This window comes from Cebidichthys violaceus, unplaced genomic scaffold (genome assembly GCF_023349555.1).
Source record: "Cebidichthys violaceus isolate CVI_PGR_0920_01 unplaced genomic scaffold, fCebVio1.0.p SCAF_7, whole genome shotgun sequence".
NCBI classification, from domain to species: domain Eukaryota; kingdom Metazoa; phylum Chordata; class Actinopteri; order Perciformes; family Stichaeidae; genus Cebidichthys; species Cebidichthys violaceus.
This window is the reverse complement of record NW_027176927.1, coordinates 102,495-127,023: the sequence shown is the minus strand read 5'-3', so window position 1 is coordinate 127,023 and position 24,529 is coordinate 102,495. Positions and strand designations below refer to the sequence as shown.

General features: G+C 46.4%; 1 protein-coding gene across 1 annotated transcript; it reads left to right on the top strand.

The window, feature by feature from the left end:
* Window positions 1–1,951: 1,951 nt before the first annotated feature.
* vwde (von Willebrand factor D and EGF domains) lies at window positions 1,952–24,376 on the top strand. Its single transcript, XM_068736315.1, is given in 31 exon segments — window positions 1,952–2,027; window positions 4,967–5,157; window positions 6,274–6,505; window positions 7,190–7,264; window positions 8,324–8,553; window positions 8,960–9,049; window positions 9,628–9,775; window positions 9,856–10,070; window positions 10,577–10,650; window positions 10,818–11,091; window positions 11,232–11,428; window positions 11,604–12,436; window positions 12,540–12,676; window positions 13,148–13,312; window positions 13,593–13,697; window positions 14,335–14,449; window positions 15,460–15,716; window positions 17,033–17,252; window positions 17,975–18,149; window positions 18,308–18,498; window positions 19,556–19,903; window positions 20,061–20,156; window positions 20,324–20,419; window positions 20,587–20,682; window positions 21,141–21,236; window positions 21,447–21,542; window positions 22,535–22,630; window positions 22,722–22,817; window positions 22,927–23,022; window positions 23,162–23,259; window positions 24,001–24,376. Coding segments are annotated over 31 exon segments (5,229 nt in total). The 3' UTR covers window positions 24,016–24,376.
* Window positions 24,377–24,529: the final 153 nt, after the last annotated feature.

Below are 24,529 nucleotides of genomic sequence, written 5' to 3'. Positions count from 1 at the left end.
TACGACCTGCACAGCTGTCAGCTTCTCATTGGTTCTCTCTAGAACCTGCAGGAAGGAGCTGTTCGTCGCTAATCACAGAACATTGTCTCACTGACTTCATTGAAACTGCACAGTTTACTTAAAAAGGTCCATTTTATTTAAAGTCCTCCTGCTGAGAGTTTGCAAAAATGATCAGCCAACAACGCCGACACCACAGTAGAGTTTTTACTTCTGCCTCAGAGTTAATTTCTCTGTACAAAATCAGCTCAAACAGCTCTGAGACAGTGAGGTATAGAAAGTTGTTGTAGAGCTGATTCCATTACTCAATCAAGAGAAAAACATTAAATTATTCAAAAAATAATGCAAAAATGAAAAATATTTGCTGGTACCAGCTCTTAAAGTGTGAGTATTTCCTGCTTTTTTCAGTTGTATTTTATTGTAAACATGCATTTTTCATTCTTTTATTACATTTTTTAGGCAAAATGAGTCATCAGTTAATAAAGAAAATGATCTCTAGATGAATTAATAATGAAAATAGTTGTTCCTGGTCATACTTTACTTTTAGCTCTCACCAAAGTAGCTCATATTGTATTCCCTGCTTCTTCTGCTCTTCATCTAACATCCTTGAATGAACCAGTCACTGCAACAACAACAAAAAAAAGGGTTAGTGTTTCCAGAATACTTTTTATTTTTTACAATACAAGTTGAGCCATTGCTTCCTGTGTGTCTTGTTTCCTCTTCTAAGGAGATCACTTTCAAGTGTTTGACAGAATAATCAGCTCCAGCTCCTCGGCTGCTGCCAGTGAAACTTAATATCCGAGTACCTCAAAGCGTGAGAATGGAACGTTTGGAGCAGCTTGGAAAGGACCGTGACTATCTGGCTGATCCAAAAGCTCCACTCTTTGGCCGAGACCACCTCCATGAAAAAAATGTAGCATGTGGGGCCATCTGTTTTAGTGGTTTGGAGTGTCGACTTATAAAATATAACCATGATCAGACCGTCCAGTCTGCCTGTCCTTCTTCGGACATGGAGAAAACACACAGGCTTAAGTCCATTCAGACAAGAGCAGATTAATGAGGTTGAATCTGTAATGTTTCAAAGTGAGACAGGAAATAAAGTAATTTAGCTTTATGTTGCTTTACTCTGGTTAGTCTCTCTACATACAGAATATCATAAATGTCAATAGCTTAAATGTAAATGCATCTTTCACCGAACATCCTGTCCTTGATAGTCAAAATGATATTTTTTTACTTTATGTCAAATATTATTTTCACAGTGAATCAGGATCCACAGAATATTTTTGAATGTTTGTTTGTTTGTCTGATTGACAATGTTTGACTTTTGCTTTGTTGTTGTATAGCAGCTCACTGATTAGAGCTGAAACAATAACAATTATTATTATACGATTAACTGATGGAAGTAAAGTACTCAAACATGTCATATCATTGCACCGCTGGCTCTGTGCACGCGTGATCATGTTCCAGTATGTATCTGATCAAATAATCGATTACGTATATAATGTTTGTTTCAGCCTTATTTCCGGATCATAACGCATGTTGAGCTGAGCGCTTGCTCCTCGTGCAGCTCAGAGGCAGATGTGCGGAGGTTTCGGGTCACGAGAAGGTGCACCTTCCGACGCCCCTCCTGACGCACGACGACGACGACGACGATGCAGCCTGCAGTCTGTGGTCCGCCGCTGCAGTCCCGGCGCCTCGGTTCAGACCGACAGCCGCTTCGATCGCTCCGACACCACAAGTGGGGCTCTGAAAACGGACTTCCTCCCGCTGCACTTTGGTTTTCGAGTCGGCGTAATAATAATAAAAAAAATTTTAAAAAAAGAAGGAAACGACGGCTGCGCTCGTGTCGCATCCCAGCGGACGGAAGAGGACTAATCGGTAATTAAACGGGGTGCCGGTGCTCGGTGCTCGGGTCACGCTGGTGTTTGGCTCGCGCGCTGGACGCCGCGGGACGATGAGACTTGAAAGCGTTTTTAAACTTCTCCCGTGCGTTGCGTTTTTACTCCCTCACGTAATGCACGCGCAAACAGGTAAGCTCACCCCCCCCCCCCCCCCCCCCCCCCCCCCCACACACACACACACACACACACACACACACCCCTTTAGGTAAATCACAAACTCTGGAGTTTGACTGTTTATGTAAATAAACAAATGTATTAAAACTAATATTTAATCACTGTATACCAAAGAGATTCCTCTTCTGGTTTTCTCGTCCTCGTGCCAAAAAGAAGCTGACACCTTCTCATCCGTCATGCAACTGTCATCCAAGGCCACATACCTCCCAGTCTCATGGTCAGATGCGTGCTGCCATGGGAGGGCAGAGTTCCACCCAACATGGTGGTGGTCGAACGCAGCAAGACAAGAGTCGGTCAGAGTTCCCGTCCAGCTGAAGCGGCCAGGTGTCCAGAATGAAAAGAGGTCTATTGGCGGCTCCGAGGGCTTCCTGTGGTGGTCTCACCGCTGTGCTGGGGCACACACCGAGTCCGGCTGTGTCACCTCTCGCTTGACCTCTCGTCCGGTAGCTTCCTGGTTCACGGCTCGGGGGTCTTCACCTTCGCCTTTATGCTTTTATCATCATGTTACGACCTGGAGCCTCTCTCTTTCTCTCTTTTGACCTCTTTTTAGTCACCTGAGGTCTTTTCCTGATCTTCAGTTTAAAATAACTAAATAACCCTCCCTGATCCGTGGCAGCCTTTGACTGAATTGCCAGTTTTTCAGAGGTAGAGTATAGGGAACAGGCTAGTGTGTCACTGCCAACTCTTCAAAAGCCTCAAAGTGTCTGGCTTTGCTTCTCCAGCTAATAACCATTTTGTTTTCCACCAGAGGTGTGGAATCAGGTCACACATCTGATGACTTTAAACTTGACGTGACAACATTTAAAAACAAGACCTGCAGCTCAACTCGGACTTTTAACACCAATGACTCGTGACTTCTCTTGGACTTGAGCCTTATTACATTAAAACACTTGATACCTTTCCAAACGTTACTGAAGACAACGAGACAGGACAGAAACATACATGAATTCATTACGTTGTGCTTAATAGTGCTTTATGCTACTTCGGTTAAGACTCGAAACTCAAAGTTTAGGATTCGGTCCCACCTCTGTCGCTCGGTCCGTCCGACTCGCAACAAAACCCCTGCAGCGTCGCGTCCGCAGGTCGCATTGACGTCCTCCTCGGCAATAGTTTGAAAGATGTTGTAGTTTAATTTTATTGTCCTCGAGCACTTAAACAGTGTGTTTAAGGGTCCTCCTTTAACCTTTGACCTGATGACCCTTCCTTTCTCTGCGGCAGGTTTAGGACTTCCTTCTGCTCCAGAAAGGTTTTAACGTAAAGAGGGACGTCCTTCATTTAGATTGCATTGTTTTTTTTTGTGTGAAATAAACTGAGGGTTCACTTCGTAATGATGCACAGACGTAGTTTTAAATCATATTTGACCTCAAACTGACGAATAAGTGTTTTGTTACTTCTTTACCACAGGCTGATGGATACCCGATGAAAGTACTTCCTCCCTTTTATGTTACAGCCTCGTGGTGAAACCAGCAGTCACATCCAGCTGGGAGAAGCCATTAATAATAATTCACTTCACTTAACACTTGACCTCTCTGGTTAGGGACCGAAGACGTCGCTGCAGCTTTCTGCACAGAAGCCGGTCGGTAACTTCTGGAAACAGGCTGGTGTTTCCCTTTTCAGGAGTCTCTGTACTGAGACCCAGACTGAGCTCTCGTGGACCTGCTCCAGGTTCTCCATCACGTAAAATATAATGTCTATAGAAACCGTTGTGTTGAGAGGTGACTCCCGGCAGGAGGTGATGGCTGTTGTTTTTGTAGAGCAGCATCGTCACAACTTTCTTGATCTTCACACGTGTGATGAGGCTTTTCATGAGGCGGTGTTTGGCCAGATGGTCTTTGACGAGTCGACGGCATGTTAGAAGCGGACGTAGTCACTTTGACGTCACTCATTGGGTTTGTGGACTACGGGTTTGAAGCCTCAAAGTTTAGCGTTTTGCCCGTCGCCATCTTGGTTTTTTTTGCAACCAGAAGTGACACGAGACTAGAGGGTGTAACTAAGTACAACCGAGTGCTGAACAAGACATTTAGAGTTTAGATCTTTGAAGTAGGTGAAGATGTGAAAGGAAATCCCGACTCTGTTTCATCACCCTAGTTCCCTTTGGTTTACACATCACAGCGTGGAGCGGCGGTAAAACCCCCGGGTACGGGCCCACATCCTGGTTCGGCTTGAGACATCCACACATTGAATAGAGTTGACGGTCAACAGAGGCTCTGGTCTGGGGGGCACCTGAGTCTGGGAGGCCCTTTGAATAATCCATCCACGGTCACTAACCTGTACGGTATCTTTGGTTTGTGGACAAAAACTCAGAAACTCTTCATTAGAGTAAATACTGGGATGTCCTACCTCTTTGAAAGGCTGTTTTAAGGAACTCAAGTTGTTCACATGACGCTTTAATTGTTGATGTTGAATCTTAGATACAGAATAAGCCTGTGACACCTCTACTTGCTGCTGATGATGGTATATTTCTACATACAATGTGTTCATAATGAGTTACACATATTTCATACATTTGCGTCTCATCTTAATATTTTCTGGTGTGTTATGTTCAGCTGCACTCCCGTTCACGTCATTTTGCTCTTTGATGTCAGTTTTGTCTTTTCTCAAAATGATTCCTATCCAGTAAATGTATTCATATCCTAAATGATCAAATCAAACTCCGTCTGTCTCATGTGTTTCATGGTCTGTGTGCAAACCTCAACGCTGAGCAGCACCAGACCTTTTTTACTAGCTTTGAAATTCAATTTGACATGTTTATCTTGTATACGGTCCAGCTGGACGGAGGACGTCCACGATTTCGCTATTTGTCCCCCAGACGTCCGTCCATATATTCCATCATTGTTATTGACGGTCTTGGTGTCCATCCAGTGCTCATGTTGTCTCTCTGCCTGGACTTGCAGAGCCCCCTCCAGAGTGTGCGCCGGGCGGCCACTCCGTCCTCCGGGACCCCTACCGCAGCACCACCTTCAGCTCCAGCTGGCTGCAGCAGTCGGCCCTGCAGGACTTCATCTGCGACCGCTCCCTCGCTCCGGGCTGGTACCAGTTCCAGATCTTTGACAAGCCGGCCGGCATGCCCACCCAGTGTGTGGAGGTAAATGATCCGCGTGTCACACAGTAATGGAACTGTCAGCAGTATTTGGTGACATCTGTGTTTTGGCTGACATGTCTTAAAGGACCTGTCCAGGGTTTTTGTGTTCCACCCTGCAAACAATTTTACTTCCGTCTCACTAATTTGGGAATTTCTTTTGCAGAAAGCATGTCCGACTTTAATTTACGCTTCAACTGTTTGCGCGAAAAAAAATTGCTAAATTTAAATAAATAAATCAAAATTGATCTAAAATGTTAGATTTAGTCTTTTAATTCTCTCGACAGCCCATCTATGAGCTCATATGGAGAAACTCTGAGGTGGCCTCTCTTTCCGAACTTGAGTTTTCGTTTAAAAAAAACAACTTGTGGACACAGTTATCGGTGTGTGTGTGTGTGTGTGTGTGTGTGTGTGTGTGTGTGTGTGTGTGTGTGTGTGTGTGTGTGTGTGTGTGTGTGTGTGTGTGTGTGTGTGTGTGTGAGTACATATTTATGACAGAGAGTGCATGAGGAGACTAGGAATGGGCCTCATTTCCTGCAGGCGTCCTGCTGTGAAGGAGCCTGCAGGATCTGTCTGAAGTGTCAGCCTGCCTCTGCCTTCCCGGGGCGTCGCTGCTCTCCCTGGGGGATAGATATCCACAGGAGTGGGCGGTGGAAGGAAGAGAGGATCGCTCTGAACACGCGTCACGTAATAAGGCGATGTCTTTATAATGATGGCGGATAAATGGCTGGATTAATCAAACCAAGGGGAATAAGCTGTGACAAGTGTTAAAGTTACTGTGAGGAACTTTTAACACAGCCTCAATGTGATACTGATGCCTCTATATGGACCTTAATAAGTAAACCAGACCATCAGCAAGAAGGTTGTCTATTTCTATATAGTTATACTTAATGCTGGTCATCGAGCTCTGGAGGGAAGAGGAGAGCCCTGCTCCCGGCAACTCCACTTCCTGCCAGGAGCAGAGCTTCGCCTCGCTGCTCCGCCGGTCGCCGCTGGGGGCCAACGCCGACTCCACGCTGCTGGAGACCCGGGCCTTATTGCCGGGTCCGCCTGTGGAAAGGGAGGAACGGCAGTACCAGAACTAGGGTTGAGCGTCAGAACTCTCTCTTTCTAAACATCCAGGTGAACCACTGTGGGACTCAGGCTCCCGTGTGGCTGTCCCTGGGTGAGGCTGAGTCGCTGCCGGGGCCCCTGGAGGTGAGGCAGCTGACGGCCTGCGCCGCCTGGCAGCTCTTCCCGGGCGTCAGCAAAGACTGCTGCATGTTCCGCATCCCGGTCACCGTCCGCAACTGTGGAGACTTCTACGTTTACCTGCTGCAGCCTACGCAGGGCTGCATGGGATACTGCGCTCAGGGTGAGTCAGAGCAGAAAGATCCATGTCTGTGATAATCCTCGTGTAATTATGTATATTAAACCTGCAGTTTAATACACAATTTGTTCTGATTTATAAACGTAGTCAAACTGTTGATTGGAACGTGTTTGAAGTGTCCTGTCAATGTGCCAAAAATGTCAATCTTTAGAACAAAACTACAACAGAGTAATGAATCGACACTTTTCGACATAAGGCACTCTTACACGAGATACGATTTTAGGCCACATTTCCTGCATGGGATCAATATTCAGGGTAACCTGTAGCACCACATTCCCACCTCAAGACCTAATAACAAACAAGCGAACCGATCACAGGACTTATTTGAATCCCAACTTGTTTACGGCCCGCCATGTTCCTAAAAATAAGAGACGTTGTCGTCTGCGTATGCGTAAATCAGGCCTTGCCCCATCTCCTTATTCTTCTGTTGAGTTTTATGGTGTTAAGCATCCATAAGTGCTGCATGGCAAGATGAAAATATTCCTGAATGAAGTGCATAAATAGTGAAATTCACTAGTGGTGGCTTTGAGGTTACACCAGTAGTTCACCGGGAACTGTGTTTGAAAGATGCTCCAGAGACAAACTCAGAGTCTTTTTCTCTTCCATGTAAATGAACGTCGATTTATAATTGAGTGTCGCTGTCGCTCTCTCTCCTATCTGTCTTAACAGAGATGTCGGACACTTCACCCGCAGCGTCGCTGAGCTGCGGCCCCGACCGGGTGGACGTGGACGGGGCGTGTAAAAGTGAGGACACCCCCCTGCTGCTGTGTTTACGGCTTACGCTTGTCTCCTCGTGTTAGGTCAAACACCGCGACAATCGGGAGGTCAGGGAGTTGCCATGCGGTGCGGAATGCACCGTCGGGCCCCCTCACCGTTCCTCTTAATGAGCTGAGCATGTGTGTCGCCCCCCCCCCCCCCCCCCACCGGCGTCCGCTGGGCCTCCTCTCCATGGCGACGGCCCTCAGCCAGGTCGTGAAATTGGGGTTTTAGGAAGCTGGCAGAGGTGGAAAAGAGCCGGGAGGTTTAATGAGAGAAAGATGAAATATCTCTGAACAACAACTTGTTTTAAATAATACAATTTCCAAACTCTCTCTTCTACTTGTGAATTCAGAAAGCATGGCCTCGCTGTAAATTGCTCACATGAATGAATTCATTTTCCTCAGTATAAGCTACTTTCCTTCATTTTTCAGTCATGACAAAGTTAATTTAGAAGAAGTTTTATTACTTTCCCAGAGTTTTGCCATTTAATCCACCTGGAATGGAAATTAGCAATCAGTTTCCAGCCAAATGTACATTATTCTAATATTTCTGGATGTTCATTTAATAGTAGCAATAAACAAAAAAATACAGAAATGGTCCTGCCCAACTTTTAGCACACTGTATAAAGATTACAGTATATCACCTGGGTTAGAGCTCTCATTTGAATGAGCAGACGATGTTGACTGATTAACGTTAAATCCACATGTGATGGTTATACGTCTCATGCAACAGCCTCCTCTGCTCTTGGAAGACTTCTTGGCCCAGATATCTGAACCTGATTGGGGTTGAGGTCAGGGATCTGTTGCCTGGTGTATGGAGACAAGGTGTCCACATCATTTTCACGGTTTAGGACCCTGATTTCTTAAAGGGCCAGTATGCACGATTTGGCGGCACTGGTCCTTTTGACAAAGGCTCAAAAGCAGCCGTGTTGGCTTCCTTTCCCTCCTCTGTTTTGGTCTCTACACTGCCAACATGACATCCTCTAATCTAAAACACGTGTTGCACTCCACTAATCTACCCACTCCTCTGCTCCTCTCCTGTCAGCAAAGCAGCCTCCCACTCCATCTGCGCCGGTGATCGTCTCGGAGGTGACGGGAACCTCCGTCTACCTGAGGTGCAGCTTTGGCAGCAGCTCCAACAGCTCCCTGGGTTACGTGGTGGCCTGGTCCCGCCTCTCCCTCGAGGGCAGGAAGGAGGAGCTCAAACGGGAGACCACCATCCAGACCTCTGCCTATATCGAGCTGGACGGCTTCAACCTCCGTCTGGGGGACAAGGTGGGACCGCAGAGTCCAGTTCATTTTCACAATGAGTTCTACTTCTAGTTGAAAAGTGGTGTTTTACTGCTCGATGTTCGTGTGTGACCTGGTCTTAGCTATAAAACCTTCTATACATCCAGGATTATTCCTTTTTAATTTGCTGTGTGGTTCCTTCTCTCTCTCTCTCTCTCTCTCTCTCTCTCTCTCTCTCTCTCTCTCTCTCCCTTTCTCTTTCTCTCTCTATTTATCTATCCCTCTCTCTCTCTCTGTCTCATATTCATATTTGTAATTTTTTTTTAAAGTTCAACAGATCTCTCTCTCTCTCTCTCTCTCTCTCTCTCTCTCTCTCTCTCTCTCTCTCTCTCATATTCATATTTGTACATTTTTTTGAAAGAAGTTCAACAGATCTCTCTCTCTCTCTCAGATTTACTGCTCCAGCTCCAGTTTTTTCTTGGACTCGCCCAACTTTCATGGTGCTTCAGTGCAGAGTCAGGAGTTCTTTGCTGGGATTATGGTATATCACAGCAATGTGAAGTTTTATAACTTTTTATGTGTGTGGTGTCTCTCAATGAACAGTGTGTGTGTGTGTGTGTGTGTGTGTGTGTGTGTGTGTGTGTGTGTGTGTGTGTGTGTGTATGTGTGTGTGTGTGACCATTGTATGCACAGTTCTGTATTTTTGCATGCATGTCTGTGTATATATGTACTGTATGTATATATGTATACCTTCAATGAAGAAGAAGTGACTGCATATGTTTCACTGTATATATTGAAAGTAATATTTCAGAATTTGGAATTACTGCAATTATCGTTCCCGCAGATAGAAGAGAAGATTAATACAAATCTCATATCTGTGTATATGGAGCTAGAGCCAGGAGGATCTTAGCTTAGCTTAGCATAAAGACTGGAAGCAGGGGGAAAAGCTAGCCGATTTTTGAAGTTTCCTCTTTCTTTTAAGCCCGTAAGCTGATGCTCTCACAACAGCTTGTTGGCTAAAGAGTTTATTTGTTCCTCTTTCCCTAAACTCTCTCATGCGACGCCGATGAAGGCTCTGTGTATGGAGGCGCTCACCAGTTTTATGACTGTTTTGTGCAGCTACGACCGGAGCAGAGCAGCGTGTCGGAGGACGGGCGGCTGTATGAGCTGGTGGTGGAGAGCACAGTTCCCGTCCCGTGTCTGGAGGAGCCGTCCTCCCCCACAGAGCCGTGCACTCTGTCTCTGCAGCTCAGCACGAGCAGTACGGGTGAGGACGCACTGCCGACTCCTCGCATAGCTTTGTCTTGCGGTACATTTACAGCACCTCCTTCCTTGTTGTGTCCACAGATGAGGGTTTGTTGGGTGCAGATCTGTTTCTGTCCTCCTGTGCGGTGGATCTGTCCCGGGGCCCCTGTAGGGACGGGGTTTGTAGCCGAGCTCTGATCCACTTCAGCCCCGTCACCGACTTGGTCAAAGATGGCAACAGGACGACCCGGATCTCCGTTAAATCCATCGTCACGCAGAATTTTCTCTGGAACGGATACTCGCCAGAACCAGTTGAGGTAACCGGATACTTTATTGATGATTTTTATACATCATCTCTCTCTATATTTAGTGTTCCTATTTAACCCTCTTTTGAAATAATTGTTCCTGATTATAGCTTATTTCAAACTGCTTTCATGGTGTGACCCTGCTTGTATCATCATTTTATTGTTGTTTTTTAAAGAGTAGGATTTGTAAACACAAAATTAAAGTTGGCCCCTCCCCCCCCCGGCTCAATGAAGGGTTATGGCGCTCGCCAACCCGAGGTTCACCCTGGTCTCAAACGAGCTTCGTCTGCTCAGCGTTACGCCTCACTATGTTTGCGTTCTTTTTCGGCACCGTGTCCGCCATTTTTGTAGTTTCCTGGCACCTGGTCGCCTCGTCAGGGTCACTGCAGATACAAACACCGACACACACTTCTAGTCGGTCATAAGGGATGATTGATTGATTGATTGATTTTTACTGTACCTTTAAATGAAAATGCATACAGTTGGTTCTCCACTACGTATTGAAACTGTCATTTCAGATAACAGTGAAAGACGTCCCCTCCGCTTACTGCTACTCCTTCACTGACCCTCACATCACCACATTTGATGGCAGGTACTTATTCAGTTCATCAGGAAACAGACTTTACGTGAACCAGAATATGTGCTGTGTTTAATTGCAATTTAAGATTTCATTATACGTGGAAACTTGATGGTTTTTCTGTGTTATGATAATATCTAATGGTTTATAAAAGAAGAATATGTTTCCTTGTTTATGTACAGGCACTACGACAACTACCAAGTAGGCACCTTTGTCCTCTACAAGAGCGCCGCGAGGCCGTTCGAGGTCCACGTTCGCCAGTGGGAGTGCGGCAGCGTGGTGCACGCCGCCTCGTGCGCCTGCGGCTTCGTGGCGAGGGACGGCGGCGACGTCATCGCTTTCGACATGTGCAACGGGGAGATGGGTGAGACCAAACCTCACCTGTCTGTGAGGAACAGGGACCTGAGCAAGAGCGGCATCCGCATCACCGAGTCCTACCAGGGACGCAAAGTCACGGTGAGCGAGGACGTCTAGTCCAGAGAGACGGTGCAGCTGAGTCAATGTAGTTATTCTCTTTATGATGAACGCTCTCCATACGGGGTTTATAGTTCAGAGGTCGTTACAGCCGTCGTGTGATAATCTTTGGCTGTTCGTAGATGACCTTCTCGTCGGGAGCGTTCGTTCGCGCCGACGTGTCCGACTGGGGAATGAGTCTGACGCTGAGAGCTCCCAGTTCAGACCGGGGCCACACCGAGGGCCTCTGTGGGACCTTCGACGGGCGGTCGGACAACGACTTCCACTCAGCAGGGGGCGCCACGCTGGAGCACCTGCAGGCTTTCATCTCTGAATGGAGGTCAGTGGGTGCTTTTCATTGCGCTAACGTGTCTCTTGTCCTGCCCAATGAGACATCTTTGGTTCTGTGTCAACTGCGGTAGCTCAGGGCCTGCAAAGACCCTCCTGTCAGACCTTGGTTCCTCCTCCCTGACGTCTCCTCTCCTCCTCTCCTCTCCTCTCCTCTCCTCTGTCAGGCTCCCTCCAGGCAGCAGCCTGTTTGACGCCGTGCCGTCCCACCTGAGCGCACCGAGCCCCCGCAAGTACTGCAGCTGTCAGGCCGGGCCCCGCCTCACATCCCCGAGAGCCCGCTCTCAACCAGCCACCTCCTCCTCCTCCGACTCCACCTGCTCCCATCACGGCAGCGTGCACCTCCCCGGTGTCATCCCCACTCTGGACGTCACGGCGGAGTACATCGGCTCGGTGGAGCTGCTCAAAGGCGAAGGAGGCGTCGGACAGCCGCTGCCTCCGGGTCGCTCCAGCCACAACGCCCGGGGTCGAGGCGGTGACGGAGCTTCGACCTCGGCTCACAGCCAGCGTCACACCCGCCGGTACGTTTCCAGCTCTCCGCACCAAAGCCTCAGCCAGTCTGATCTGGAGGGCTTCACCTACTTTTTCCCAGAGGACCACGAAGCGGCGGTTCCACCCGACTCTCCCCTCAAGTGGCCCACACCTTCTGGCCTGACCGAGCAGCAGGCCAGGACTCGGTGCCAGCAGGCCGTGGCGGGGTCCGGCATCGCGTTGGGTTGCGGGCGCCTGTTGGAGGAGTCGATAATTAGCCGCGCGGCGGCGATGTGCGTCACCGACCTGCAGCTGAAGGACGAGCTGTCGTGGCTGAACGCAACCGCGCCGCTGCTGGAAAACGAGTGCGAGAGGAGGCTCACGGAGGAGAGGAGCGGAGAAAAGGAGTACCAGGATGTTCTGGCTGTCCTCAAGTGTCCCGATCTGTGCAACGGGAACGGCCAGTGCTCAGAGTGGGGCTGCGTCTGCTTCCCAGGATTCGGGTCGTATGACTGCAGTGTGCTTTCTGGTAACGTACACTAAACACAAGAGCGTTTAAGGGGTTTGTGATGTTTCAATGAATTCTCAGGTCGAACAGTCGAAATGCTCTTTTTGTTGTTGACGTTGTGAAGACCAGATCCCAGAGATCAGCGAGCTGGAGAAGGAGGGTCTGTGTGATGTGCGACAGGGAGACTGCGCCACCGTCCAGGTCTACGGTCAAGGCTTCAAGGACTCCTACGAGCTCAAGTGTGAGTTTGTAAAAGAAAAGGTACTTTGTCTCTGCTTCTTGTTCCGTTTCTTTAGTCCCATGTTTGTTCTTGGCACGTCCTCTTGATTTGTTTAGATATGTCTTGCAGTTTTATTTCGGAGGGGCATAGTTGACAGGAAAGGGAGGGAACAGGTAGAGAGAGCGCATACAGTTCTCACCAGTCAGTATAATCATGATTCTGGTAAATCCCCTTTTCAGATATTCTCTGTGGGACAGCTGACGTAGCTCAACATGTTCTCATAGCTCAACTGGTTAAAGGCCACAAATAATGACCATTTGTGTGTCAGTTACTCTTCGTGTTACCTTAAATTCTTGGAGAAATTTCTCTCACGCCTCCTTGATGAACGAAGAATAAAAACAACAACCGTAACCTAATTATTTAAAACATTTCGGACTCGTACGGACCAGTAGCGCACCTGCATAAGCGTCTCTCTCTCTCTCTATTTTGCTCGCTCGGTGTCTCTTGTCCAGTTCGAGGATGGGGACTGGGTTCTGGACGAGCCCCGGTTCGTCCTGGCCGTCTTTCTGGATGCGACGGCTCTGGAGTGCCAGCTCCCCCTGGAGGACAGCCGGGCTCCTGCAGGCCTGGACCAGGAGACGGAGACAAACGGACCGCTGGCTCGCTGGCAGATCAAAGTGAGTCGCGTCTCCGACCACTTCTGCTGTAAAAAGATCAGAAGAAGGATTAGCATCACAATACTGTTATTATTTTCAAGGTTATTTCATTAGATCAAAACTTCCCAATGTGAGATCATACAGTAAATCTGCGCTGAAGTAAAGAAAAGCTGACCCAGTGTGTGTGTGTGTGTGTGTGTGTGCGCGACTACACCTCGCCTCACTGCTGCGCGGTTCAGTTCCTTTTGTTTGATGCCTTTTTCCCAGCGATTCACAGTAACCAAGCTTCTGCTGATGGCAGGTTTCCAACGACGGCTACGGCTTCAGCAACGCCAAAGTACTGACTCTGTACGACGGAGGCTGCCAGATCTGCAGCGTCAGCGCCGAAGTCCTCTGCACCCTGAGGGTAAGACGGCGTCTCTTCATAGCAGTAGCGATATGTCCAGCTGTCCTTCGTCCTCTAACCGTCCATATGTCTATCTGTGCTGTCAGTTCAGTCTCATTTTATTCACAACACAGTTAAAACAATAAATAAGTACAATCAAAAGACGTAATGGAGATTAAAATGGTAAAAAAAAAAAAAATTACAAGAATATAAAACATAGAAAAACAAGATAATCATATTTTTACTTTTTTATTTTGCTTCATTTTTTGATATCAGTTACATATTTATGATCATGATGTAGATTTTGAGTGTGTATATCTTTTGAACAAACAGTTATAATTCCAGCCATGTTTTCCGTGGGAGAGTGAACATCCGTCATGCGACTGTAAACGAGAGAGAGTTCAGCGTCGCTGAATGCGTGAGGTTCCTTAAAACACAGGAAACAATTAGCTTCCTGTGTTTCAAGCCACCAAGGCTTCATTTTCACAAAACTCTCCTTGTTCCCCCGCATGACGTGTTTTACACAAACCTCCGTGCCTCACTGAGGCAGGTCAGGGTTCAGCGGCATGTTTTGCGTCACGAAAGGCAGTTTGTTTCAAAGAGGAATTAAGAAACACTGAACGTAATTGTTTTGTTATTTATCGTCTTTGCTTCCCAGGAGAAAACCTGCAGCATCGACAGCCTGTGTTACGGCGAGGGGGAGTCCAATCCCAGCAGCCCTTGCCTCACATGCCGCCCAGACTCGTCCAAGCACACGTGGTCCCTGGCGGAGAGTACGTACATCATCTGGTTTGTCTCAGGGAAGTCTAGACGACGCCGTACGCGGTGCGAATGTGTCGCAGTAGAGCTCATTTGTCAGCAGCTCTGTGCAGATCGGAGCCATCGAAGTTTGCTTCAGCTGCTGCGAGGACGGCTCGCCTCGTTGTTACACGACTTTGCCTCTTAAAGTAGGTCAGAGGAAACGACAGAATGTGTCCGACCGCTGCTCTGACTGATGAGGGTACCATTGGATTATTGACAAATTACATTACGGTCATTTAGCAGACGCTTTTATCCAAAGCGACTTACAATTCAGTACCTATCTACACGCCGTAGACGCAGCTACGGGAGACATTTTGGGGGTTAAGTGTCTTGCTCAAGGACACATTGACGTGAGACTGCTGGATCGAACTGCCGACCCTCTGATTGAAAGGCGGCCCTGCTCTCCACTTAGCCACGGTCACCCACAAATCATTTCTTCATGCGTGCAGTCAATGAATGATTCATTTATTTATTCAAATGTAGAGTCTGGTCTGTACTTTCAAGGCCGATGCTGATGTTTTAGAGTCCAAAAAAATCCTGAAAGTTAAACATGAACAAACTTTTTTTTTTTTTTTACGCATTCCTTAAATCTGTACGTTTTCAACCAGGACGTGCACTGAAAAAAAGGAAATGATAATCCATTATAAAGACTTGGCATCAAATGAAATGAATAATCAGACACATACAACATCCTCTCCCTCTAAATAAAGGCAAAAATGACTATAAACCACAACAACAAAAATATCTGTATTGCAATTTCTTGTCATTTATTGGCCAACATGAGTCGATACAGACGCGTTAATAACAAGCTACAATCAGAAGATAACTGATGAGCCATTGTGCTGTTTGAGCTTACGTTCTTCTTACGTTTTAAAATGTTTGAATGTGAGACAAGTTGGGTGTGCAGAAGGAGTCTGTCTCTCACCTCATCGCTTTATGTTGTCAGTCTCTCACTCGCCCCCTCCTTCATGTTTCACATCAGAGAACGAGCCTCCGGAGGTCCAGTCGTTGCCGTCCGGTCTCCGGTCCTTCCAGGGAGAGAGTTTCATCTACCAGCTGCAAGCCCGGGACCCCGAGGGCTCGGCGGTGCTCTTCACCCTGGCGTCGGGTCCCGAGGGTGCGTCTCTGTCTCCGGCCGGCCTGCTGATGTGGAAGGCCTCGGCTGAAACTACGGAGACGCACACGTTCCGGTTTACCGTGACGGACGACTGTAACGCAGAAACCAGAGCCTCCATTCAGGTGATGCTGGGTTTGTTGTTTCTCTTGTGTGACGCATTGTGACCTGAACGGTCCTCACTGTACAGGTTCACACCCACTAGACGGTGAGTATGAGTGTGTGTGTGTGTGTGTGTGTGTGTGTGTGTGTGTGTGTGTGTGTGTGTGTGAGGTGGTACAGAATACAGTGAGGGTTAGATTACAGTGGAGTGATAAGTTCAAGTAGTCTAGATGTTAGAAATTAATGGTTTTATAAATGGATTTTATTTCAAACTTCAACAAATAATAAGAAAAACAAAAACAAATTCTAAATAAACTAAATTAATAAATTACTAATTGTTCTATGTTCGCAAACGAGTAGGCAGAGGTAAACACTAATAAAATACACAAATGATAATGTTCAATTATTGATTATTGTAATCATATATGCACACAATAACAAAAGTCGCGCATCCTTTAAATTTAATTCTCTTTTTAAATATTTGTGTAGCTGTTACCTTTTGTTTCTGAGGATAAATGGATCATAAATGATGTGGATGCAAATTTTTCAGCATTTTATATATATTTATATATAGGTTATAGGTTTTACCAGACTCTTTTACAGTTTCACTGCAGCAGTATTGTTGGCTCTCATTTTCTTGTTCAACAGCAACTCATCAGTGTTCACAGAGGGAGGGCTGAGTGTCAGTTGAGGTCAGAGGTCCACAGCCTTGGACACATAACCCTTTGCTTCTTCCTCCCACTAGAGGGCGCTAATGATGTGGCGTTCTCTGCTCACACTGACTCGCTCCAGTAATTCTAAAAGCAGGTTGCGTGTGATGAAATTACCAATTACATTTGCTTGTAGATTTAATTTGTTTTGTGTTGACGGGTGTTCCCCCCCCCCCCCCCCCCCCCCTCCCCACAATGCAATACACCCAGGAAATAAAAGAGCTGCTCACTGCCGCAAAACAGGTTCAGATTCAGATGGTGTAAAAACACAAATCTAATCTCAAAGAACGTCTCTCTCTCTTTGCTTCTCTGCCAAATTGAATTGTCAATTGTAAAGTCACACTTTGATCGACATCTTGTATTATTTCCTGTTCCGATAAAGTGCTACATTGCTTTGATTTCTTGCATACAAACTGTTTGATTTCTATTAATGGCAACACTTGTCGCTGTCCACTCACTTCCTTCCTGTTTCTTTTCATTTTTCCGTTTTCTTGCAAGCGTTACTTTTTTCATAAACCGCCTTCGAGGGGTCATTGTGGAATAAAGGAAGTCTAAAGAACACCTAAAAGCCAGGCGGCGGGACCCGTCCGTCACCACGTTGTCTTCAGATTACAAACCCTCTCCTGCAGGTGTCTGTGCGCTCCTGCGGATGTCTGAACGGAGCCGCCTGTGTGACCGACGTCAACCACCCCCCCGGCAGCGGAGAGTACCTGTGCGCGTGTCTCGACGGGTTCAAAGGCGGACGGTGCGAGGTGGACGTCGACGACTGTAAGCCGAACCCCTGCAGGCTGGGCCGCTGCGTCGACGGACCCAACTCCTTCTCGTGTACCTGCCCTCCTGGAATGACCGGTAGGGATCGAGCCGCACGGCTGTTTCCTTTCAAACCACCCAAAAAGTAAAAGGCTTTAGAAGCAATCCTGATTCAGTAGATTTAAGTGATGTGTGACCATATATTGACCTTTATCGGTGGCCCAGAGGAATTACAGAAACATTGATTCTCCTGCAGAAGTTCAAGCTGCTGCCACCCTTTAGAGGGTTTTTATCTCACAACCTGGATCTTGTTTTTTTTTGTTGAAGTTGTGGCCATCATTCCTGTTAGTTTTCTTACATTATAGTCACCAAGTGCAAAGAAAAGAGACTCAAAGATGTGCCTGCTAGATGCAAATTTTTTGTTTAGTGTATTTTTCATTTTTTAAAAAGACACTTACATGGTTAAAACACCAATTTACATGCACAATTTAAAGAACAAGAAGAATAACGCAACAAAAAGTCCAATTCCATTGTGCTCCTTGTTGTAGTTAGATGTTGTATCGGTGTGTGTGTGTGTGTGTGTGTGTGTGTGTGTGTGTGTGTGTGCATGCACGTACCTTGCGCTTGGAGATAGCGGCATGTAAAAGCAGAAAAAGAAAACGGAGGTAAAAGTCACACTGCTTGTGCCACATGTCCTGTTTCTAATGTGCTTCACTCACAGAAATGCAATCAAGGCTTCTCCCCCGATTTCTTCCCTTTTCGTCGTTTACAGTTGTTGTTGTTTTTTTGAAGTCATGCCCGGGTGTTTCGTGTGCTTTCAGGCCGTACATGTCGAGAAGACCAAGATGAGTGCGTCTCCCGGCCCTGTTTCCCCGGTGTGGGCTGTAACAACACGTTCGGCTCCTTCGTCTGTGGAGTCTGCCCACAAGGATACAGAGGAGACGGGAAGATCTGCACGCGTAAGTCCTCGTGTCGGTGATGGATAGTTAGGATAGAGCAGGTCGGAGATGTTCTATGTTTCTGTTATTCAATAAATTTGGGATTTGGTGAGAATAAGAAAAATATAGAATATCACCGAACCTTTCCTTTAAGGGGTTTACTAGTCCTAACTAGTTGTTGTCTGTTTTTCATCCACGTTGTGCCCTTCCAGTGAGAGCGATGACCTCACCGGCACGAGCGCCGCAGGGCTCCTTGAGGCCCAAACCCTCGGGCTCGGCGGCGTGCTCCAGGCGGCCGTGTCACCCGGGAGTTCACTGTTTCGAGAGCAGCCACGTCTCAGCGGGCTTCGTCTGCGGACCCTGTCCTGCTGGTCTCCACGGAAACGGACGCACGTGCACGGCGCCAGGTGAGAGTGAAGCGAAGCACATCGCTCAATTTAAAACCATCTGTAAGAGGTATATATATATACTTGTATAGAGGTGTATATATATATATATACATATATATATATATATATATATATATATATATATATATATATATATATATATATATATATACACACCTCTCTAGAGAGTCTAGCTTGAAAGACCTCAAGCATGTTTGAATTATGTAATATTTGTTGGTTATCAAAGGTCTGTTTTTATTCGTTATCATGTTATATCATTACATGACAATAGTTGCTTTTATATAACACTTTGATACGACAGGAGAAAGTTGATATTCAACATGCTCATTATAAACAGCAACATTTACATTTCAACTATACATATTGTTATTAATGTTGTTGTTGTTGTTGCTAGTAGAATATTTTTCAGTTTTAACATTTTTGTTTATTGTGACGCATAGTGTCATTAAGTCTACATAGTAGTGCCGATAAATCATTCTAAGACTAAAAATAATTTTATAAAAAAATAATAATTTTATTTATATAATATAATATATAACAAGCTTTATATATATATATTCTTTTATATAGTATATATATATATATTCTTTCATATAGTATATATACTGTGTATATATATACTATATAAAAAGAAAATCCCAGCTACAAGACAACACAGTATTTTTAAGAAAATGACGTTTAAATTGAATTAGCACAAAGATGTGAGAGTGGGATCAATAATCCAGGAGGTTTATTAGAATAACAATAGAGGGACTCTGATTATATTGTTATAAGTTGTTGTTTTGTTTAAAATGGGCCGTGGTGTTTGGGTATGGAGCCCCTCTGGTGTCTCACATGTTTCTTTGTCTCGTTGTACTTTTTTTTAACAATTAAGCAGTTTTGCTACTTTTACGTGAAAGTAAGAGAAATCTGAACTAAATCAAAGGATTCATAAATTACTGTTGTTTTAAAACATCGTGTCACTTTTATTACATGTGGTCATCTCAGCATGTTTTATTGTTGATGTATATTTGTGTTTTTTAAGTCATGTCCTCTAACTTCCAGTATTTTACAGGTCAGGGGACAGTCTCCAGCGTCATCTCCAAATCAAATTCCAGCAAGGAAATGACTCCCACCTCCTCTTCATCGTCTTCATCCTCTTCATCGTCTCCCAGACGACCCCATGACAGGCGGACGAGACCGGAGGCCACCATCCCCAGCATCGGGAGAGTTTCGTCCACAGACGTCCCGGCGGGGGCGGAGCCGCACCCCGACCTCACCGCGGGGCTCAAACGGGGTCACCGCGTGACCTGCGCCGACGCGCCCTGCTTCCCCGGCGTTCCCTGTGAGCCCACCGTCGCCGGGTCCTTCAGGTGCGGACGCTGCCCGTACGGCTACACCGGAGACGGAGCCACGTGTAAAGGTACGCATAGTGTCAACTGTTGAGGTGTGATTACATCGTAGAAGATGCACAAGGTAATTCATTGTTTTCATAATGCATCGGAGGGGCATTTCTACCCCCCCCCCCCCCCCGCGTCATGAGTGGATTTCTTCAAGTAAACTTGATGCTTTGATTCCAGCTGTGTGCAGGTACCAGTGTGGGAGGAACATGGAGTGCATTCTGCCCAACACCTGCGCCTGCAAGGAAGGCTACACCGGATACAGCTGTCATATCGGTGAGAGGGAACACATGTCGCTGGAGCCCGCCTCCTTTATTTTTGGTGCTGGGAATACACGTTTGTTACATTGACTCATTCTCGAAATGCAGTTTTTAAGACGGTTAACCTCGGGATTTTGCCTCATTTGTCTCCTTATCTCCTCGCCACTTCCTCTCCCCTCTCAGCCGTGTGTCGACCCGACTGCAAGAACCAGGGGAAGTGTGCGAGACCCGATGTGTGCGAATGCGCCGCGGGCTACAGCGGGCCCGCCTGTGAGGAAGGTAAACCCGAGCTCATATTCACACCTGTCTAACATGCCGACACGCACAGAATACCGATGAGGATCCCCGTGTTGTTGTCACAACCCTGTGTGTGTGTGTGTGTGTGTGTGTGTGTGTGTGTGTGTGTGTGTGTGTGTGTGTGTGTGTGTGTGTGTGTGTGTGTGCAGCGAGCTGCGAGCCTCCCTGTCAACACGGAGGCACCTGTCTGGCCAGAAACCTGTGTACCTGCCCCTACGGCTACGTGGGACCCAGATGTGAAATCAGTGAGATGTCGCTTAAGCACTTAAGCAGCTTTCTGACGTGTTTACGAGTTGTGTTAAAGTGGCAGTCTGGGAGATTTACAGTGCTGTCTGCAAGTAGAAGGACAGTGACACACTTTGAGATGAAACAACGACTCTGAGGTCAAAGTGATGACTTTGAAGGAATAGTTGAACATACGGGAAATGACTTTCTTGCCGAGAGTGGGATGAGAAGATCGATTAGCTTAGCTTAGCATAAGGAATCTGGGGGAAACAGCTAGCCTGGCAAAGACCTCTAAAACTCACTAATTAGCACATTAAATCTTGATTGTTTAATATGTACAAAACCCCCAAAAGCCAAAATAATGAAATGTCTTTCCTGGTTCTGCGCTGCATGTCGTCACCTGTAACTCTAGCTTTGACGTCATTTTCTTCATATGGCCCACCTGGAAGCGTGCGTGATAATCATCTATCCGTTTCAGTGGTGTGTAACAGGCACTGTGAGAACGGAGGCGAATGTGTTTCTCCTGACGTCTGCAAGTGCAAACCCGGCTGGTACGGACCGACATGTCACTCAGGTACGTCACCTGACACCTGACACCGAGTGTGTGTTTCTACCGAAAAGCTTTCTTCACATCTAATATGTCATGGACCACATTGACAGTACAGTACATCCTACAACATACAGGCTTTTTCTCTGCCATATGCTGAGGATCGAAAAGAAAGCTTGAAACACCAACGTTAAAGCTCGTATCGAGGTCTCAACGAGGCTCCTCTGTCTTCCACAGCTCTCTGTAACCCCGTCTGTCTGAACGGAGGAACGTGCACCAAGCCCAACATCTGTGCCTGTCCCGGCGGCTTCTACGGCTCTCAGTGTCAAATCGGTAAAAAACTGTGATGAATATTTTGTCACGCTGACGCATTTTACCGCCCTGCTGTTCGACCTCCGAGAGTGCAGGAAATTCAAAATCCTGATTCCATTTCAGCTACTAGCAGCAGACCTTTTTGAGGAGACTCTTCAACGCAGTGGCAATCAAAAGTTGAAGAGATGTGTCGGGTTGCTCACGCTGGCTTTTTTATTATGCCTCCGCGGCGGCGACGGCTGTGTCCGGAGACATTTTGTTTACGAGTTGTCCGTCCGTACGTCCCATTGTCGTGAATGCGACGTCTCAGGAACGCCGGGAGGGAATTCATCAGGGAGGGGCCGATTCGAATTTTGCGGTCAGAGGTCACGATGCGTTCGGCCATAACTCAATAATTCATATGCTGACGCTCGAAGGATGAAATGATGACGCGATGAGATTTGGGACGGACGTGGACGTAAAGTCGAAAAGAGGCGTTCAACCGCGAGGAGATTCTAGTTTAAACTCTGATATCATGGAGGTCCTGTTACTTATCCATTTAAGAGCATCATGTTCCCTTTAACGTTTAATCAATGTGGGTCTCAAAACTGAAAAAAACCCAGAAGAATTTCTTTAGTCGGGGTTTCAATTAAGAGTTTCCCAAAAAGCTGTTTCAGTGGCACGAAATTGTTGTGTTTTTTTGGTGTAGAAATGCCAGATTTAAAGAATGACAATTGCCAGAAATATCTGTACTTTTGATACAAACATGCCAACATACTACTGCAGTGCAGAGGGGTTTATTTTAAAACTACGGTGATTATTCAATGATCCCTGCTGACAGACGGTCAGCTACGCAGACCTCGCTGAGGGTCTTTCTGTCTTATCGAATTAAAAGATGCGTTTCACGTTTTTGCAGAAATGTTTTATGACATAAGTATGCACAAGAGGTTGGAGGTTATGTCAGAGTTCAAGTCTTTGGATTTACATTTCTATGAGCCTCCTGGTATTGTTATATTGTTGTTGGTTTTTTTCAGCCGTATGCAGCCCTCCTTGTAAGAACGGAGGTCAGTGTATGAGGAACAACGTGTGCTCCTGCCCTGAAGGCTACACAGGAAAAAGGTGTCAAAAGAGTGAGTACAATCACCAAGTTGATGCCCTTTCCCCGCCGGCAGCCTACGACTCCATTACGTTAAGTCTAACGCGTTATCAAATGCGTTCCAGGTGTGTGTGAGCCGATGTGCATGAACAGAGGCAAGTGTGTGGGACCCAACACGTGCTCCTGTGCGTCGGGATGGAGAGGGAAGAGGTGCAACATACGTGAGTGACTCCCACGTTTTGATTCGCATCCGACGTTGACGTTCTCATGCAGCGTGGGCAGACCGCTGTACACTGTGTTCATACCTCGCTCTCCGTTTTCTCACCGTAGCCGTCTGTCTGCAAAAGTGTAAAAATGGCGGCGAGTGTTTGGGACCAAACACCTGCCACTGCCCCTCCGGCTGGGAGGGTCTGCAGTGTCAAACACGTGAGTTCATTCGACACAGTGGTTAACTTACCTTCTGTCCTACCTGAGCTTTGCTATCAGTGTCAGAATAAACAGATTCACATATTTTATCACTCTCTATTTGATGCATTTCTGACTGTAATATTGATTCCCTCACCAGCGGTCTGTAAACAGCGGTGCCTGAACGGAGGGAGGTGCGTCCTTCCTGACTACTGCCACTGTCGGAGAGGCTACAACGGCCTCACCTGCGCAATTAAGGTCAGCACAGCAGTCACACTTCTTACACCTGTACACGTCTCTGTGCGGCTGAACAGGGAAAGCACTTGTATTTCTAGGGTTAAGGGTTCCCTTAACACTACGGCATTTCCCAGTGCCATGTTTGAGTCAAAAGAGTTAAAGGTGCCAAATCCGAGATTGGGAGCATTTTCGATTGCCTCTTAACGGCTCTCAACATGTCGACGTCAGTCTGTCAGGACGGCGTTATGGCAAGCACGTGCACGCTCACATGCACGCTCACATGCACTTAAACAATGCGCATCGGGTGTTTCTATGTCAACATAGCAAAGAGAAGCTCAGATAACAACACACAGAAAGGGAAAGCAACTTCATTCTTTGCTGAGGTCGACATTACTCCACTTTATCTTTAGCTGCTATATTATTCTTCAGAATGTTAAATACGATTCTTTCACTTTGTCATCTTTCGCTGAAAGATGGATGCCTTGACAATATTGTGGGAGCCAAAAAGGTCATCCAGATGATTAGTAGAGTCTTTGAGGATTCTGAAAATACCTTCAGAACAGCGGTGAGCGATGTTAAACGACCTCCGAGTCTTTATCTTTCGGAGAAAAAGATGCTCAGCTCCGTGACTTGAATGCGACGGTAAAACATGAGATGCACTAACTTCAGCTCAGGCTCTCGGATAATTAAAAGGCCACCTTGGATATACTGAAAAAATATGTGAAATTTACTTCAAATTAATTTATGTTTGCACTTTTACAGGCGTCGCAAGCATGATGGGGAAGAAATGAGGAAATGGGTTGAAAGAAGCTGCAAAATGTACGAAGCAAGAAGAGAGCATCGTGAGTTGTTGTGTGTGTGTGTGTGTGTGTGTGTGTGTGTGTGTGTGTGTGTGTGTGTGTGTACACGTTTGTGTGTGTGTGTGTGTGTGTGTGTGTTGGTGGATATGTGTGGCTCTGTGCACATTTGAAGGCTAACAGGGGGACGTGATGTATTGCACTTGTCTGTTCGTCCCCGTATATCACTACCTCAAGGCTCACAGTAACACGCATCTGGTGAATGCATCAGCAGAGACTTTGTACAGATGTGCGAGTGTTACTGCACAGCATTATGTAAAATAAGTAAAATGACAAATCAATCTGTTTCAGTGAGGATTTATTTGTCAGCTGCAGGTTATTTATTACCTGCAAGCTTTCAGTTTTTACACAATTAAGCCAAATTATATAACCTTTTTACCAAACTGATGCGCACCGTTTGTTGTTCATTTATGAGAAAAATAATGCACGGATGC